General features: G+C 35.2%; 2 protein-coding genes across 5 annotated transcripts; both read left to right on the top strand.

Moving 5' to 3' along the window:
- Positions 1-717: 717 nt before the first annotated feature.
- On the top strand, positions 718-11,436 carry LOC112527265 (ubiquitin receptor RAD23d-like). 4 transcript variants are annotated; one of them, XM_025137790.1, is made up of 13 exons: positions 718-797; positions 916-996; positions 5,067-5,228; positions 6,798-6,845; positions 7,483-7,553; positions 7,688-7,747; positions 7,849-8,023; positions 9,854-10,012; positions 10,090-10,164; positions 10,675-10,722; positions 10,796-10,902; positions 11,003-11,081; positions 11,190-11,436. In XM_025137790.1, exons 2-13 carry the CDS (start codon positions 931-933, stop codon positions 11,304-11,306), a joined length of 1,167 nt encoding a protein of 388 aa, XP_024993558.1. In that variant the 5' UTR covers positions 718-797; positions 916-930; the 3' UTR covers positions 11,307-11,436. The 4 variants fall into 4 exon arrangements, with proteins under 4 accessions (XP_024993558.1, XP_024993557.1, XP_024993560.1 ...); XM_025137789.1 differs by having other exon boundaries at positions 737-791; XM_025137792.1 differs by lacking the exon at positions 718-797 and adding an exon at positions 807-840.
- A 3,538-nt stretch (positions 11,437-14,974) lies between these two features.
- LOC112527165 (ACD11 homolog protein-like) lies at positions 14,975-18,073 on the top strand. The gene is made up of 5 exons (XM_025137626.1): positions 14,975-15,027; positions 15,127-15,343; positions 17,412-17,584; positions 17,690-17,838; positions 17,967-18,073. The coding sequence occupies exons 1-5, from the start codon at positions 14,975-14,977 to the stop codon at positions 18,071-18,073; spliced, it is 699 nt and encodes a 232-aa protein (XP_024993394.1).
- The last annotated feature ends 2,736 nt before the right edge of the window (positions 18,074-20,809 follow it).

The following is a 20,809-nucleotide window of genomic DNA, read 5'->3' as shown; positions in this document are numbered from 1 at the left end:
AAAGTCAGATAAGGAAGTCTATTTTGTGCCGCTCACTAAATTCTATGGTCATTGAAATTTGAAAACGGTGGTTTCCATTTGGAAAATCAATAGAATAACAGTCAAAATCCGGGCTACAAGTCGTCCACACATGCAATTCCTCACCCTATGAACCGAAACAGTTCGGGTCTAATTCTTAAGGGTGCGTTTGGTATGCAGACTACATGGGACAGGATGAGACAAAAAAAATAGTCTCATGTTTGGCATGTCATGGACAAAAAAAACATGGGACAAGGTGAGACTATTTTTAATTTTAATGGGACAAATCTTGATATTTCTTGTTCAACCAAAAAAGGTAAAACAACATGGGACTAAAGTTAAAATGATAATATTTTGATTGATTTGTTGTCATTTTACAATCATTATATGATATAAAATAACATTAAACAACATTTAGGGGTAATATGATCATTTTAATAGTTTTGTCTTGTCCTGTCCTAGTCGTACCAAGCATATGACATATAATTAATCCTGTCTCGTCCCATCCTGTCATGTCTGCGTACCAAACACTACCTAAGAAAACTAAAAACGTTGTTTGCTCGTTAGATAAAGTATTTGTTGAAAATGGGCCTGGGCCTACATATGGATTTCTCTAAGCCCATTACGTGTAGTCCACGCACTTTGGTAGCGCGTGGTCGTATGGACTCCACCTTTTCCCTTTGCCTTGAGAAAGGGGGTATACCACCGTATACACCCCTCCACACCCTTCTCCCACCCACAGAGAGAGAGACGCATTAGAAAAGACGAAATCGGTGCGAGTATGCTATATTTTTTCTACCATTTTCATGCTTCGGATTTCTTGTTCGTCTTTGATTTTCTCTTGTTGGTTTTCGTCACGTAAATCGATAACTTATTCGATTTGAGTTGTGACTGCAGGCGACAGATTGAAAGATGAAGGTTTTTGTGAAAACATTGAAGGGGACTCACTTCGAAATCGAAGTAAAACCTGAAGACACGGTACGCATCGTTTTCAATTATGCTTGTTTTCTTTATATCGAATCGTGATGTTTCTATGTTCAATTGATTGAAAGCTAGGGTTTTTATGTATTATTTGATCTCAAGTTCTACTCGATAATGTTCAAAGCATGTTTCTGGCGTATGTAATTGTGAAATTGTTTTTTTAGGGTTTCAGTGGCGTTATTAGTAATTAGATTGTGCCTTCTCTTCTCGCGTGAATCGATAAAGTTTTGTATAATGGTTAGGAGTTTTATGCGATATAGTCAATAGTCACAAACATATACAATCGTTTAATTAACCTTATCAGGGTGTTATTTTAATTGTGAATCTGTATGAATAATTGGGATGTGAAAGTTGGTGGTGGCGAGCTATGAGCAGGCCTGAAGCATCTTACATGCTTTTGTGGTTGTTTATTTTTAAGGCTAGTTACTGTAGTTTGTACCACTGATTGAATTGTGAATTTTTGTTAAAAATTCATTGAACTGGGATTGAAAAGTGTGGTTGCAACTTGCAAGCTGCCACCTTTTCAGAGAAACGGTTGTTATATTTGGTATATTCAAAGACACCAAGCTTGAAACTTGCTTATATGGTTCTTTTTTCTCTTGTCTAGGACATTTAAGCTACTTTACGAGAGCAGTCATTTTTTTATTAGCCATGAAGTCATTAAATTGTGTCATAGTGGTCTACAAAGTGATTGATTTTTTACTCGAGAAAACAGTGACAAATGGGCATTTAATTTTTAAGGATTAGTATCCAGGAAAATCAATTGAGTTGTAAATTGCTTTGGTATCATTGATGTTCAATGTGAATCAGTGGTCGGAAGTGGTCAAGAAGTGGTTAGTAGTAGTTTGCGTTAGAAAACCTGGAGAAAGTTTCACAAATAAAGTTTGGTTATCCTTAGGCCAATATAATATATTTTAGAGAATTAGTTAAATTGTAGATTTCTGGATGTTTACAAATTGGAATGTGAAATAGGTCGTAGGAAGCTGTCACTTAACTGATTTCTGGTTAACGTGATCTAGTCTGGAGTTTCTGCTTATGCAATTATATAATATTTGTTTCTGTTTATGCTTAGTTGCTCTGATTTAAGGAAGTAGTTGAATCTGTCAGTTTCTATATACACACACCAAATTGGAGTATGGAGTGTGATTGGAAGCTGTTAACTAGGAAAAGTGGTAGTAATTACATTTAATGTCGTCACAGTCACCAATCATGTTCCTTGCTTGTACATTTGTCTTACTTGTCTTGTCTAGGATAATCTGGTCTGATTTATGGAATTACCTAGAGCCAGAGAGAGAGAGAGGGAGGGGATTTGGAAACTTCCCTTCCATTCGGCTCCTTTATGGAAAATGGATAAATTATTAAAAAACGTATGCAGAACGACCGGTGGCTGCTTTTGAATTTAGTGCATAGTTTATTTAATGGAAAAAACTCGAAAAGAATTCATTTATGGTAGTTCAAAGCCGACCTTGTCATTCTTAGTAGCTTACTTGAGACCGGAAGGATTAAATGTTTATGGCTTATGAATTTGCGTACGGGTTTTATTTGTGCTTTCTGAATCTAATTTAAGGAACCACTTAAATTGTTTATTGTTGTGAATTCAATGCCATTGAACATGAAACCAATGTTTGGAATAACTGATGAAGTAGTAGGTTACTTGTTTGGTTGCATTGTTGCTTTGCGGGACGTGCCTTCCATCCTTTTTCTCTTACGTTACATCTCAATAAAAGGTCTCCAGGAAGCATTGGTCATTTTGGTCTTTAAGGCGGAGTCTCATGCTCATGCTGACATGCTCGACACGTCTGTTGCCATTTGCATATATGAAAATGTAACTGAGAATTGTTTTATTAACCAATATATGCTACACATGTTGGTTTCTGAACTTTTTGACAGAAAAGTTAAAGTGTTGATTCTTGTTGTTTATATATGATGATTCCGTATATCTCTGCATGGAAGCATAACCAACATACAAAAGTTTATGAGAATACAATGTGGATATTAGTACCAACATACCTTAGGTTAAAATATTAGAACTTTTGTGCTGCGTCATAAACATGTGTTCCAAGAATATCTAATTTCCATGCAGACTCTTGCAGACATTGGAATCAGCAGGTGGGGTGTTTGTTATCTGCTGATTTGTAATATGCCAAATTTATATTTATATCTTATAGCCATGCTACACTTCTCAGGATCCTAAAGCCAACAAGTAATGACATTCTTCGCTTATGCATTTTTCTGTGTGCTATTCCTAAGCAATATTATTATAAAAAGTTAACTGACATAGATCACGACGACAATTGGTTACTTGCTTGACCGGTTTAACCGTTGATTTGACCTGTCTGACAGCAAGTTTACATCATTCTGATTATTTGTGATATATTTTTGAAATATTTAATGATTATAATACAACTAACTATGAAAGTGCTAGATACTATTTGATGTGTCTAATATTTAATGATTATAGTATTTAATGGTTACTGGCTTGAGTGATTTTTTTTTGCAATGTTTATTTTGTTAAAAAACTCAAGTTATCTGCAGATACAAGATATCTGCAAGAGTTGCTATTCGCTTGTTAATTGACTAGTACTATTATAGTATTATACTAATAGCTTCGATAATATACAGTTTTCTTGGGTAATAAGAGTTAAGAGTTATATTTGGCATTCAAAAGCTGCTGATATACATATTGAAAGGAAATAAACACCAACTTATTTACTTAATTTGTTGATAGTGAAGATTTTGAGAGTACTATTATAGTAATATACTTGTAGCTTCGATAATATCCAGTTTTCTTGGGTAATAAGAGTTAGAGTTATATTTGGCATTCCAAAGGCTGCTGATATACATATTGAAAGTTATTTTTGAAAGGAAATAAACACCAACTTATTTACTTAATTTGTTGATAGTGAAGATTTCGAGAGTACTATGATAGTATTATACTAATAGCTTCGACAATATCCAGTTTTTTTTGGGTGATAAGAGTTGGAGTTATATTTGGCATTCAAAAGGCTGCTGATATACATATCGAAAGTTATTTTGAAAGGAAATAAACACCAACTTATTTACTTAATTTGTTGATAGTGAAGATTCGGGAGTACCACATCCGTCAACATTTCTTTTATCCCACCTCAATGTTTACTCCTTATTTTCAGTGTGGACTCTCCATGTATGTTTATAGAAATGAATTGTTTTAGAGTGCATAGAAATGCAGTCTAAATGGAGTGCAACTGTGGCAATATAAGAATGTTTTGTAGATGTAGAGAAGCATGTGTGGGATGAGATGCTCATAAAGAAAATGTTACGACTTACGACACACGGTATTATTCAAGAGGGAGATATTGATGGGCATGTAAAATATAATAGAATCAAGATGCAAGTAGTGGTATGCATTAGGGATTTCTTTTAAGTTGTGACCGTAAAGTATGCTAAGGTGAAAGGCGTGTTCCATAGGGTGGTAGGCAATATAGTTGGGTGGCTGGGTGTTCCTTTTCCCCAGAGATCTCCAATAAGGGAACCCTAGGAGAGCCGCCGACTCCAACTACAAGCTTCTTTGCAAGAGTTGGGAGTGGAGTCTTTGTTGACTGGATTTCCTTACTCTCTGGCCAGTGAGACAACATTCATGACTTCCCTGAAATCGCTATCCAAGCACAAAGCTAAAATCCAATATTTTAAGAATACAAGACACAGGATGGGCTGTAACTGGAATGTCAATATAAATTGTTTGACGGCAACTTGAATGGTATGCTCTTTATGCATCTTAAAATTCTAGGATTGATTGCGACGAATAATAAATCAACATATAAATTGTGTAATAGCAACCTGAGTAGATGCTCTTGTTTGCATCTTGAGAATTCTATAATTGATTGCAACGAATAATACATCTGTTAACTTGTTTGATGTGATTCAAGCTCTTTATGCTTGGGTTATTTGGTGTCATTATTCTTCTGTTATGTTCTATTATCTTTGTTTTTATCCCAACACCTTTAAGGTCACACTTGCACCGTCTGTATCCTAATCGGTTGGTTTGAGGTTTCGTGTAAGTTGGTAAGATGTATTGAACATTCTTGCAGGTCGCTGACGTGAAGAAAAATATAGAAACTGTTCAGGGACCAGATGTTTATCCCGCTGCACAGCAAATGCTTATCCATCAGGGTAAAGTGCTCAAAGACACCACCACCTTGGAGGAGAATAAAGTTGCTGAAAGTTCTTTTATCGTCATCATGTTATCTAAGGTAAAATTAACTGCTTAAATATTTTGAAGCACTGCTGCTTCAGTCCTTTTTATCAAATTCTGAAATTTCAGCAATGTGGTAGTTTTGTTTGTTTAGGAGAGCAGTCATTATTCATCAATGAGTTTTTAAGTTCGTAACATTTTGAGTATCCATTTTACATATATTGTAGCTTAATGTTCTATTTTGCATTTGTGCATATTAGTGTGAACCATTTCTTCTTCCAGAAACATTTTTGTCTCCGTTTGTCCCAGGCTTTTACCATCCATGAAATGATCAATGGGTCTTATAGAATCTACAAGCCAGATATACTCTTTTGATTCTGAAGCTTAGCACATCTCACTGGCTCTTGCTTGAAGCTCGAAAAAGAGCTCCGAAGCAATGCTATCCAATTTGCTAGTGTAACTACTGCACCATGTTCAGACGATCTGGATTCTGGTGCACGTACACAGTTCACAGTACACCATATCACCTCCAGTAGTGACTCATCGAAACAAGGCAAGTAAGGTGGGAAGGAAGGGTAGATTGGTAACAATAAGCATAAAATGTATAGGAACATTAATCCTTTTCATCTGTGACTTATCTGTGCTTCTTTTTGACAATCAAAGTTTTATCAAACAGAAAGGCTAGTACATACTGAGATATAAGACAATTAAATCTTATTTCACTGAAAATCAAACCAAGAACCAACCAAGGCAATTACCGAGCCCTGAGCCTTAGTATGACCTGAGATATATGTAATCAATCGAGCCCCCTGACTTCCTAGACAAGGCACCAAACTTCACCGCGATAAATAGACTGAAATAAACACAAAAAAAGAATATACCCTAGTCAAAGCAACCATTGCAACACCACTCTCTCTCTGCCACTGCTGTTGCCGAAGAAGCCACCATTTCACCACTGCCATGTCTGGCAAAATACATGAACATTGAATCCCTTACAAGGTAAAACCTTGTCCTGCCACACAACCGTCTCACGACCACCAGAACTGAAAACTGACCTTTGAAACGGATTAGGGAATAGATGGCTGGAAGCGGATGAGAGCCTGTGACTAGAAGTTGTTTTTGCCTAGTAATTGGAAAACCAGTGATTGGTCTTTTAAGTAGGAATTATTGTGTTGGCTTATTGTTACAAGTTTATAGCATTTATATTATTCCAAGATTCATTCCATCATTTTAACTGTTCTTTTATCAAGGGCATTCTAGAAATAATGTAGATGGGGCATTTGAAGAATATGAATATGAATATGAACATGAATTTTCCCTTTAATCTATAAATGTGTGCGGCTCTAGAACCATATACACACATGTTAAATACTTATAGTGCATGGTGTGAAAGTGTTTTAGCATACCATGTAGCAGAGTAAGCCAACTCTACACACTGTTGACACAAATTAAACTTGCTTATTATCAATGAACACCGGAAGTTGGTTCACTGATCTGAGCATATGTACATTTATTGTGTTGATCATTTTTCTTGTCTGCTTAGGTCCATATTGAATGTGCAGACCCAACATTGAAATGTAATCTGATTGATATTTCCTTCTCAATTTATTGCCAACATTAACTGCAGACTAAGGCCCCCTCTGGTGAAGCTTCGACAGCAGCTACTGCCCCAAAGGTAGCGACTTATTCGTTTAATCTTTAATGTTTTTCGCATTCAGTGTTGGTTTGGATTGATATGGAATGTTTAAGAATTTCCCCAAGTTTCAAAACTTCAATCATGACAATTTAGTCGCATGTTTGCTACTCATGATGCACATTAAACATTCCTCACATCACACTTATTCTTCAACATGTTAACTCAAAAAATGTACGGGAGCTCCTAAGATTCCTGTTCTATAACGGTGCATTTGGTATGCAGGACAGTACAAAAAACTTGTTCCATGTTTGGTGCGACATTAGACTCGAACATGACAGGATCTGAGTTTTTTGTTCCACCAAAATCGGTGGAATAAAAATTTGGGAGATTTGTCAATAGTCAAATTAAAACTCTAAAACCTTCCACAGTTTTTTCATTCACCTTCCCAACTTCCCCAGTCTCGTTGACGTCGTGTCTCATCCAGTCCTTTCTGCGAACTAAATGCAGCCTCCCTAAGTAATGCTTTGAGAAACCTTCTTGAATTTCTTCATGTTTAGGTTTTATAATTTTAACTTGACTATGCATGCTGCTAGCTTTTGTGTTCAGATGACATCTTTATTTATGTCGTTAATGTTTCTGAAGTGTTTGTGGTGTGATTGGAAACACTGTCATGCAGGCTCCTCAGACAAGCGCAGCTCCTGTTGCACCACCGGCCACTCAGGCTCCTTCTCCAGCTGTTGTGACACAGTAAGCTTAAGCTGTTTTATCTGTGTGTACATATTGAATTTTCTTTTCTTATCATATTTGCGGGTCCCTTTTTTTGGTCAGATTTTCTGTTTAGATCACCGTTTCTGCGATATAACTAGTGTCTCTGATCGCAGACCTCCATCTGTTCCTCCAGCTATTCCAGTTTCAGATCCAGCATCTGCTGTGAATGTTCCGTCAGTATTTCTCCAATAACACGGGATGGCTAATTATTCATTTATAGAACTCTTATATGATCTGGTTTACTGAAATATCTTACTGATGTTGGCTCATCTAGGTCAGAGAATGTATATGATCAAGCAGCGTCAAATCTGGTTGCAGGAAGTAATTTGGAGGGTACGATCCAGCATCTTCTTGATATGGGTGGAGGGATTTGGGACAGGGATACAGTTGTTCGTGCTCTTCGTGCTGCTTTCAACAATCCAGAAAGAGCTGTCGAATATCTGTATTCTGTAAGTACTTGAATATCTTCTGATTTTTCAAAATTTTATTTTAACCTCCAGCCATAGAGTATGTGTGCTGTCCCTCAGTTTCTGTTCAACTTGAATCTCAAGGAAAAGTATCAGACAAGTCAACCGTCTGTTGACATCAGACCATTTTTGAACTATTACTTAGCAGAAAACACCAGTAGTCTGTTATATTTCTCTCGTGTAGTGTGACTCAAGTCTCTTGATGATTTTAGTCTGAACTCTGAAGCATAACTGTATAAGCAGATTATCTGTGTCATTGATAACTCTGCATGGTACTAACAACAAATAGAACCGATATTCAGCATCTTTATAACTAACTTAGAGGGGACGATATAAACTCAAGGGTTTGAGAATCTGACTCTACCAATTATCAGTTAAGTGATTTGCTGATTGTTGCTTCCAGAAATCACTGGTCATATTGGGCCAGAAATATTAGATGGCACTAGAGGCTTTCTAACTTGATGATATGGCTACCCCAGTGGTACCTTATTTAGAGTATGCATTGGTTCGTACCAGTGCAGGTATGATTTGGTGGTACTTGGTTCGTCAGGGGTAGTCATATTAGGTAAACTATTGGTTATTTTGCTAAATGACCTTCTAACAATTGCTTTTTAAACCCATGACCCATTGACAGGTTTTTAGGCATTCTTATGTATGGAAGTGGCATTCTTCTGTTAAGTAGTGGCTATTCTCAAACTTGTCAGAAGGTCATGGATTAAAAAAAACCTTGTCAGGTCACGGGTTAAAAAAACCATGTCAGAAGGTCATGGATTTGAAAACCCGTCAGAAGGTCATGTAACCAAAGGACAACTACTATGGTGAACAACATCTGGTTGGTAGAATACTTTAGTAGGCTATGTTTGATGGATAATGAAGTAAATGTTCGTAAATCACAACTGTACAAAAATAATTGGTTGGCATTCAGTTTTGAATTATCAAGTTGTATGTTAATGGGTTATAAAAGAGCAAAGATGGCATTCAATTGGATTGGCTTAAGTTCTGGTATTAGAAAAGGAGGTTACATGTGTGAAATTACCGTTTCTTGCAGATCGACATCTTGTCAAGTTAAGTTTGGTCTAATTTTAGTTGATAAAAAGAACAGAGTAAATTGGACTATATCAGCATTTTGTCCCTTTTTTCACTTTCTTCTCTCCCTTCACGTTCTATTTCTCTTCCTCCATCATGCACAGATCGAAAACCCTAATTTAAAGAAGAAAGTGATAACTACACAAGACCTTCCAACTGATCCGTTACACATTTTTACATGCTACCTAAATAGACCCAAGTTGCCTGGCTGCGCCCTCTGGAACTAACACTGTGTTCTTGAAACCTTTTTCTTGAAGGAAAGGGAGAGAAAGGAGGGGATAACAAAAAAACCATGGTTCTTTGAAATTTTAGGGTGGAAATATCATTTATCTTTCTTTCCAATTGTGGGAAGCAAGGGAGGGAAAGAAAATCTGAAAGGAGTCTGATCTTTTTGACAAAAATACCTTCTTAAGCAAATGTGAGAAAAACAAATATGAATGACATATTCGTAAAAATGACATCTTTTTCTCTCTCCAGTTCAAGAACATGAACAATTGTTTTCTTTCCATTCCTTCCCTTGCTAGAACACAAATAAAAATCTCTTCCCTTTCTTTTCTTTTCCTTCCCAAATCCGAGAACAGTGTAAGAAAATGTAGAAATATAAACTAAAGATACTGAATGTTGTCAAGGGACCTTAATTATTGCTGTTGCTAATGTAGGTTTTAAACAGTTGTATGCATTTAGAAACCATCTAGTAGATGTATGATAATTCTATATACATATCAGGGTATTCCAGAGCCAGCTGAGCTTCCTCCGGCAGCGGGAGCTTCGCCAGTGCCAGGTGTGCAGGCTGTAAACCCCACTTCTCAGCCCCCACAAGCTACACAACCAGCAGCCATTCCTTCAAGTGGACCAAATGCAAACCCCTTAGATCTCTTTCCTCAGGTATTTGTGTGGTCTGTCAATGAGCTGATTTTTCAATTTGAACATTGTAAATGATAAATTTCTTGCATTTGGTCTAGGGTCTTCCTGATATGGGCGCAAATGCTCCTGGCGGTGCTGCAGGCAATCTGGATTTCCTCCGTAACAGTCCACAGGTGTTTTGCACACTGGTCCACCATATGCATATCCTCTCTCTCTCTCTCTCTCTMTATATATATATATATATATATATATATATATGTATGTATGTGTACATATATGGATAAGTTCATATTCATATTGAATACCATGAATATTCATCATGTTATTCATTATCAATATTATGAATATTGGTTCTTACGATTTCCAGAATATTTACGGTTCTCGGTTGAACCTGCCCCTATATATGTATATGTATATGGGCATAATCAAATGAAAAACCCCAAAAAGGTTGAGAACCAGTGAAACATGTGTTATTACATATTGTGAAACCGAAAATACAGGTAAAAAAGTGTCACATTACGAAACAACTATATATGAAACAATACCTTAAATTCTAGCCTTAGATTATGTGAAACAATACATTGAGATTGGTTCTCATGGGTTTGTAACCTTCTTGTGGTTGTCACATGATTATATACTCACAGGTCTTCCCAATAATGACCATGTATTTTTTCTGTTTCCAGTTCCAAGCACTTAGAGCCATGGTGCAGGCTAATCCACAGATTTTGCAGGTATTTGTGAATTTATTTATGATGCGTAGATGATATTGTTATGTTATGATTGTGTTGTTGTTGTTGTTGACAGCCTATGCTTCAAGAGTTGGGGAAGCAAAATCCTCACCTGGTGAGACTGATTCAAGAGCATCAAGCTGATTTTCTTCGCTTGATCAATGAACCTGTTGAAGGCGGAGAGTATGGCTTTTTTTCTTTCTTTCTGCTAACAATGACTTTTGTATTCAAGATTTAACGTATTCGATGCCAGTAGTTTCATAGGGTCCATCTTAAATTTCAGGAATGTACTTGGAGATCTTGCTGCAGCAATGCCACAAGCTGTGACGGTTACACCTGAGGAACGTGAAGCAATTGAACGTGTAAGTTATACATACATACATACTAGACCTAATGATATACATATTAGTTTCGTGTTGGGTTTGAAGCAAAGATAGTTAATAGTTTGAAATATGAATTGGAACACGCAGCTTGAAGCAATGGGATTCGATAGAGCACTAGTATTAGAGGTGTTTTTCGCTTGCAACAAGAACGAAGAGCTGGCAGCCAATTACCTATTAGATCATATGCATGAGTTTGAAGACTAGTAATAGTAGAAGTTGTGGTTATTTCTGGGTTCAAAGTCTTTTTTTATTTCATCTTGTGGAAATATGGGAATTGAAATGTAACCGGAATCTCTCTCTTCCGTTTCTTATTTATTTGGACGTTTTGAGATTTTGTGTTGCTCTCTTCGCTTCACTTCACTTGGTATGTTAGTTAATGTTGGATTCTATTGGCATTTCATTTCAAACCAAGATCATCAATTGGGATGGAACTGAATTGTGGTTTTTGTAACCAAAAAGTGTGCAAGATGGGTACTTAAATAGGTACATACTTGCATTATCATATACGGAAAGTCGAACACGAATTCTTTGAAAATTGAAAAATGTAGTGAGTAAAGATTCAAGAGATTTAATCCTGATTTTCCATGCTTGATATCATTTTTTATTAACTTTATATATTTGTTATCAATGGTTTTTTTTTCTTTTTTTTTTCTGTTACTTTATATGAATTTAATTTGTTGTACAATATTATATTCAAAACACTAATGCACACAAGGGTGTGGGACCATATATGCCGTCTAAAAGCACGCCTTGAAAAACGTCACAACCTCGTAATTCATAAGGTTTGAGGTTTTACCTCGTCGTGACGCCACACCTCACCTCACATCATTTAGAACCTTGGTTTGAACAAGTGTTTGATTGAATTATCAAGTAAATTAGAGTCTGTTTGTTTGGTTTTGCAAATGAATTGAAATGGACTAACGAAAAACGACAAAAATACAATTTGTTTTATTTTTCAAATTATAAGTAATAATAAAATTAAAATTTAATATTGAAAAAACATATAAATTACTATTTATTAAATCATATATAAGCATAAAATTATGTAACCGTAAACAAACCTCTTCATACACGTTATCATATCAAATACATACATAATATTGTTACTAAACCATTCTTACACATGGCTAGAGGTTGCTGAACCATATTCAAGCAATAAGTACCAAAACTAGTGTTCATATATATATTTATAGACCAATAATTGGTTTAACATAAACCAAAAATGTTGTTTTCAAAACAAACCGTTCGTTGGTCCAACATAAGCTGGACCCAAAATAAATACCAAAGATGTGAACTCCAAACAATAATTACCATCAACCAAAAATATTATTTTCAAACCAAACTAATTATTGGTCCAACATGAGTCGTACCTAATTTTCGCGCCTTTTTTCCCTTCAAGCTTTAAAAAGTAATCACATATTCAGACTCCTTTGTTATCTTGCGCAATGCAATAAACATTCATATTTTAGAAAATGTTCCAAACTTCTCGAGCTCATCAGTGGTCATGAATGGTTTTTAAACATGTCCACTTCAACTGGCACCATTGATGAAGATGCATTCATAAGTTTGTCCCCAAGCATAAATGTTGCATTATTGATTACCTCATGTAAAAGTTCATTTCTGTTTTATCTTTTCTTACTTCTACTAGTACATTCTTTACTTTGCACATTTGTTTGTGCAATAGAGGCATCATCTTGCACATTAGCAAACTTGTCCTGATTGATGATATTCTCTTTCATGCTTATATCTTCCATCTTTATGACATCTCTCACCTTATTTCCATTAGCTCTATCCTTACCAAAAACAATGCGCAAATCCTCAAAATGAGGAAATGTCTTGTTTTACATCTTGCAGCCTCTTTTGTGAACCTATCTCATATCATAAGTTACAATATTTAAGTATAAAACAACGTATAATTACACTTTTTATACATAACAAATGAATATGTACCTATAGTCTATAGATAAGACTCCTAGATTGGTGGTTCAGCAGTCATACATTTCACTATCAAAATCAAACTCACTAGTATTACTACCATGCAACATGTCATGAACAACCTGCCAATCTTTTTTAGTCTTTATCATTGACTCAATATGAGGTTTACCCAATATACAAGAATTGGGAAGTAAAGCTTTTTCCAAGTGTTGTAAATATCTAAATTTGAATCTAAATTTGAAGCCATTGTCAGCTTTAAACACTCGTTATTTACCATATCTACCTAATTTTCAACAAGTTTGGCATCTTCAAATGCCGACTAAACCTTATAGTTTCTTCCATGACGTCATACCTACAGTAGCATAAACATAAACAAGTGCATCAAAAATAAAACCATAAAAGGCAGCACTCCAAGATTGAACCATAATATCAATCCGAATATAAATCGGTATATTCATCAAATGCAACACAAAGTTGATAGATACACATCAATTGGTAACACTCATTCAAACATATTTTAAGCTAAACTATCTCTAAATGAGTCCACACGTCTGATGTCCCATCAGAAATGATAATATCCTCATTTCCGGTTCCATCATCTTCAGTTCTAACATCCGGTTCATATTTATTCTCAAATGGATCAATTGGCATCTCTTGCCTAATAAAATGTGGAGAAGACAACATGCCATTATGATCCTATTTTTAAGGTCAACCGGATAATACAAGTTATCTATTAAAATACCAAACCTTGGCCTTCAAATACCAAAACATCTTTCTATAACATTTCTTGCAAAAGAATGCTTCATGTTAAAAAATTCTTTTGTCGTTGTTGGTTAGTGTCCCTCACGCCTACGTGTTCTTGCCTTCCTGTTCCAAAAAACAATATGTTAATAACAAAACATCCCCAAGAACAAATAATACACAAAAATCGTACACAAAAAACCATATTGTGAAGCCAAATTATGAACAAAAGTCATATCAGTAACCCAAATCGTAAACCCAAACCATGAACAAAAATCGTACACGAATTAGTAATGCAAATTGTATAAGCAAAGCATATCAGTAACCCAAATCATATTAGCAAACTATACTAGTAAATCAAGAGACAAAATATTGTAAAAAATATTAAGGGTAAATTACACTTTTGATCCTTGTAGTTGCCATTTACTATCAAATCTAGTCCCTAGTTTAAACTAATTACGTTTTAATTGCCAATTTGTTTCAGATTTGGTCCCTCAGATTATCGTTTTGTTTTAGATTTGTTCCATCTTGTTAAATATATTAAAAAAACTTGTTAACTTGAGTTGAGGGCATTTTGATCTTTTTCATTTATGAGATGGATATGTTCTTCTGCGGAGAGAGAGTGTGTGAGAGAGAGATATGGATGTGCACTTCGATGATGCTTTATGTCGCGGATGAGAAGGTATCATCATGAAGGGGGCCTAGGAAAGGAGGAGGGGTGGGGGCGTGGTTGCGAGAGGGTCATGCCAGGTTGGAAATGGTGAGGGTTTTGGTCACAACTTCGATGTTCCTAGACGAACCTTCGATGTTCTTGGGGAAGTGGGGTCACGTTGGAGGGTCGTGGATGACTGAGGGGGTGAGACGGTGAAAAAGTTGGTCTAATCATGTGAACCAAAAAGGATTCCAAAAAAAGTAGATAAAAAATGGGCGTTTATGTAATAAAGTAAAAGAAGAGGGGAAGTTAATGTTAAATTAAGACGAGTCTTTCCAATTCCAAATAATTCGGAAAAATAGTCTGGTTTTTGTTTCAGACGCGCCAATTCACGTATCATGTGAAAAGTAGAATCAACAAAATCGCCATCACCTTCATATATTTCCCTTCGCTTCCTCCCTATCAAATCTCTCTCCCTCTCAGAATATCGTATGTTCTTAGGGTAAATTCAGACCTTAATTAGCAGAGACAATACCTAAATTCAATGGCTCTTTTTTCCTACTTCAGCTCCAATGGCAGGAGCGTGGAAATGGAAAAGTATGTGCCTGCCTTCATTTTTGATTTTGTTTAGGTTTTGCAAATTATGATTTATGTTGAATTACGATTTCCTAGGACTAAGAGGATGGATTATACTAGCGGCGATGAATACGAAGATGCTGGAACAGGGACTGCTCTTTCTTCCATCGCAGATGCATTTGAGGAAATCACGGATCTCATCATTAAACATGATGATGGCGGTGATTCTGTTGATTTAAAATTAAAGCCTTTTTGTGATGCATGTTCTTTAGTTTCTGTGCTCTTTGGTTGCCTAGGCATCGCTTTTAAATTCGCCGAGATGGAATATACCTCTAAGGTTTGTTGTTTTTTATTCTTCTCCAAAATCTAATTGTGTTTCTTTTCATATTCTCAATTTGGGAAGTTATTTGGATCCATGATGTAAATTGTTTTCATGTAGTTTGTAGAATTTCTGTCTAAAGATGCTATTGACGTGAGCTTTGGTAGCAACAATAATGCCGATTCATTCAAAATGCATGCCCAATACTTAAATCCCTCAAAACCAATTAGTCAGTCATGCTTTTGGAACAACAAAGTTGCTATGACCATTGTAAGCAACTTATATAACTTTAGTATTAATAAAATCTTTGGATCTTCAGTTTGTGACAACAAAATTATAGTCATTTAAGCAGACACCCACTACTTAAAGGTAGTGATTGAGTTTATCTAAGTGGGCTTCTTGTAGAAATCGTGGGTGCAATAAACTGTATATACTATGTACATAGATATGGGTTTGTCTAGGGTTGATTGATGGTATCTGGAGAGTTACTTTGTCAATTATGCATCGTGGGGTCACGGTTGATCTTCATTGATGAGTGTTATGGTATATTGGTGTAACATGTAGAAATGGAATGCTATATTTTATTGCAATTTAGTGAAGACCTATGTTGGCTATTTCTTGTCAGTTCTTTCCTAAAGTAATATCTCTTTGGATGTAACTTAAGCACCAAGAGTTTTTAAAGGTCGTGCTCGACTTTCATGACTATGCATGTAAAGGTTGATTTTTGTGAATTGATACTCTAATCTTGCAAGTATATTATGTAGAAGTAGTAGAAGGTAAGAACACATGTCATTGAATTTTTTATGAAGACACACTGACATTGGCTTTTAGGATTTAGCAGTGTGACAATATATCCTCTTTCCCTCTTGACAGTTGATACTGCAGACATTGAACCAACTTTCATATGCATGCCTGAAAAAAGTAAAAGAATGGAAGACGCTAATCAAAATTGAAATTCAATTCTTTCTAAAGATAGAGAATTACTTTTGACATAGTACATTATTAAATTTCCTATTCCTTGTCCGATCACTAATCACAGTTATGGTTTTCATCATATTCGTACGTAGCTGCCTAATCCATTTACACATGGCTTACAACTTATTTCTCACGCACCCAAGAATATAGTTGGAACCCACAACGTTTTCTATCCTATAAACGCCATTAGGAGATGGAAGTAATGGATCGCAAAAGCAACATCATGAAAAGTGGCTTTATTCATCAATAAAGAGTAAGGCTATTTATGTTGCATACTATTTATCCTTGTGCTCATTCACAAAAGATAAGATCCAACATTGTGAGAATCTTCATGAAAATATATACATAACTACAACTCATATTTTTTTTTTGTGATGGAACAAAAAACATACAAAAAGTTGTTTTTTCCATATTTATAAGGATGTTATATGTCAAGCTTGCGAGATGGTATACTAAGTCTAGCTATGTGGCCGGTGGCCCTAGTTAACTTTCTCGTTTGTAGGATCCCACATAGTTAGGGAGGGGAATAAAAGCTTGCCTTATAAGGAACTGGATACCTCCTATGTCAGACGTGTTTCAAAACTGTGAACCCAATTGTATGGACAAAGTGGACAATATATGGTACAATTGGGCTAGGATGTTACGGATGGTATTAGTGCCAACGAGGACATTAGGATCCCAAGGGGATGGATTGTAAGATCCCACATTAGTTGGGGAGGAAACAAAGGTTGCCTTAAAAGGGATTGAATACCTCCTCTATCGGATGCCCTTTAAAACTGTGAGTCCAAATGTATGGACAAGGCGGAAAATATCTGGTATGGTTGAGCTGGTATGCTACATCGTTCCATGTAGACAACTTCCCTTAACAGTAATAGGGAGCTTATCTAACATTTTACGTTCTATCATTTTTGCTAGTATATGGTCATATGTTTGATTAAGTACATGCATGTAGGTGTTTTATTCATGTCGATGACTCACCACGTCCTTTGTGACCTTGGCATATACCTTCTCTAGATTACTAAATAACGTATGAAAATCCTTGTTATGCCTCTTATATCTCTATGAGTCATCTAGTTAACATCTTATGTAGTTTTCTGGTCGCTGGTTTCAGGTGCGTGATCTGACTGAAGCATCAGAGCGATTTGTGACTTTAAGAAATGTAGTTGATTATGATTTAGGTAACAACACAGTAAAGTCACCTGGGAGCCTTACACGTAATCTTCGCAGAGTTAGGCAGGGTCTTGATCTTATTAGACAGTTGTTTCAGAATTTTTTGATCACCAAGTATGTCAGCAAAATCTTTTTACCTATAATTAACACTATGTGAATAATGTTTAGAGTTTTTATAAATTATCCCATTGGAAATAAATAATGTTTGTGATGATCCAGGGAATACTACTCGCTAAAAGAAGCAGCTTCATCGGCATACCAACAAGTTTGTGCACCATACCACACATGGGCAGTGAGAACCGCAGTTTCGGCTGGGATGTGTGCTCTTCCATCAAGGGATCAACTCCTATTGAATTTAAATGAAACTGGTAATGTATTTTTGACATACGTTTACGTTTTCAAGAATAAAAAGAAAAACACGTATTGACTATTTGACTTTATATAACAATGTTGAACAAGTTTGTTAACGATGAATCTTACTTAAAACTTGTGACAGAACCATCAGCGGCAAAGGAAATGAGAAGGTATATAAAAGCCTCGCTTCCAGTAATAACGTACATAGATAATTTATACATTTCGAGGGGAATCACCTTAGATTGGTGATTTAATTTACCCCTCCTTTGCATTCAAGTTTTTGAGAGGGAGAATCTGCATTGTGTTCGATGTTTAGTTTTTGTAAACGGACAATATATGGATGGTGGTGCGATAATATGTATAGTTAGAATCGCTTGTTGTATGTACATGTATGTTACCTTTAACATTCACCATTATACGATATGTATGTATATACGTACATTTGTTTCCACGATTCTTGTTTACCATCTGGGTGTACCTGCATTTGCATTAAAGTCAGAAATTGGAACTTGTTCGGTGTTAGGCATGACGTGACGCTGAGGTTAAGCTTCAAGCCTTAGGAGCCACGACAAGACCATGGTGTAACAAAAATTAGGTTTGTATTTGGCATATTCTACATAAACACAATTAGAGACATGTTTTCTACTATTATCTTTGATGGGTAAATGATATTTAACAATATAAACGAGGTTATATACAAAAAAAGTAAAACATTAAAAAGATTAAAAGAGTGGCCATAGAGCGTTTAGCCACGACGGCTGCCATAGACTTAATGTGGCATAAGAGACCGGTCTTGAACCACGACATGCCATGAGGGCTGCATGGCAAGCCTTCTAGAACACTGCTATGCCAATTACTAATAAGTTAGTTATTAAAAGTAGTCTTGTTTGGTAAAAACTAGTTGACGAAATACACGAAAAATGTAAAACTACGTAAAAAGGACATTCAAAAAATTAATTGGGAAAATATAAAAGACATAATTGAAGCTCACAGAGACTGAAAGAACACTCTTGAAAAATATCCTAATAGTAATAAATACTAGATAACTGAGATAAAACTTAAGAGGGTTAAGGCGTTGGCTAGCAAGAATTTTCACATATAAATTCTTCAATCAGACAAGTTGCATACGATTCAAAGACTATCTTTTATAGCAGTCTAAGCAATTAATGCAATAGTGCAACCTTAACGCATGTCTATATCTGATTTGTTGATTCATGTATCCTTGTACTTTTCGTATAAGTCATTTTATTTGATGTAGACATTTTTTGCTCCAATCCATTATTTCATGCACAGACTCAACAGTAAAGTAAGTAAAGTAGACATTCTGTAGTTACTTTGGCTGACATGTTCCCATACTAGAACTAGAGTTGGTAATTGAAACTTGGTCCCTAATTCTTCACTCGAAACCGGCGTGCGACATACTATTTGCCAAACTATCCGACTTATCCATTTCTTGATCTTTAATCGCCTAGATGACTCTCTAATCTACTTTGTCATCAATTTTACTTCACTTTAATTAGTCTTTGATTTTGTTAGAGTCATTCTGTTTTGATCAGATAACAGATTAAAATATAGGATTTTAAGTATATTACATTGGAAATCCTATTTAGAAGGATGACTGTGTATCCGAAGTACAAGGCATATTTCGGATACACCAAAATTGGATCCTATAGCATTTTGGATTTCGTTGTGTTTTTTGGATATAGGCCATAATACAATCCTAAAATTTTCTTAGTGTTTGATCAGATGTTACATTGTATTATTATCAAATCCAAATAGTTGAGTCCAAGAATTTCATTAAGCTAGTTTATGGCTAATTAAATACTCCGTCCGCTCAATAAGTGTATACCTTATTATTTTAGTTGGTCCCAAAATAAATGTCCACTTTAAAATGTTTATATCTATTTTCTCATTCTACCTTTAACTATGAGATGGAGAAAAAAAAATTCCTATTAAGGGTAAAATTGTCCTTTTGTTAATTAACAAGTGTAATGATTACACATTTTAATTGTGTATCTTTTTTATTATGGACATTTATTTTAGGAAAGAGAGAGTAATTTTTTTTCAATTAAGGTGTCGTTTACCAAATGCTTGCCCGGGTAAGCGTTTATCAAGTCATTTTACTTTACCGGATGAATATGACAAGACTAAAAATCTTACCCGGTAAGAGCGAAGACAAGAATCGAGAGTCTTACCCAGTAAGTGAGGACGATGACTTTTACCATGGTTAGCGCTTACTGGAATAAATTGTTGCATACGATGTGTTTTAATGAATAAAATCTTATCCGATAAGTAAACGATAATGTTGAATTTTACCGGTAAATGCTTACCGGGTAAGTGTTTAAGTAAATGGCCCCTAAGCTTGAAATATATAGGCTCGCACTATTGTTGGTTAGAGCAACTGAGGAGCTAATTGGTTGTTTTTTTTCACTAAACTATGTTTGGATTAAACTATATGTATAGATTTAAGATAAATTTTTGTTCGGTAATTATATGTATAGATTAATATGTATGGATTAAACTATATGTATAGATTAACATGTCTCGCATTCTCGTAAAATAGAGGTGTTCTTGTTTGAACCTCCACCTATATATATATATATATATATATATATATATAGAGAGAGAGAGAGAGAGAGAGAGAGAGAGGAGCGTTCAAATAAAAACCTGCCCTATTTGTGTAAACCGTGTAAACCAATCTCATTCATCTATTTTCTTGATCAATGACCAAAATTAGTTTACTTTATTTTAGGAAATTAAAAAAATATATATATTAAAATTTTATTTTATTTTCACAGTAAGGGCAAAAATGGTAAACAAAATTTAACATTTGGTAACATCATTCTCGATATTAATGACACTATTTTCAATTTTTAAAACAATATATTATTTTTAACTTTAAATCACATCCATCAATAAAACATATAAAATAAATGAATATAACACATCATATTCAATTATATGGAGTGAATCGTTTTAAATTTT

This window comes from Cynara cardunculus (genome assembly GCF_001531365.2).
Source record: "Cynara cardunculus var. scolymus isolate 2C chromosome LG 15, CcrdV1, whole genome shotgun sequence".
Classification (NCBI taxonomy): Eukaryota; Viridiplantae; Streptophyta; class Magnoliopsida; order Asterales; family Asteraceae; genus Cynara; species Cynara cardunculus.
The sequence above is the reverse complement of the archived record's forward strand: the minus strand, read 5'-3'. Positions and strand labels throughout refer to the sequence as shown.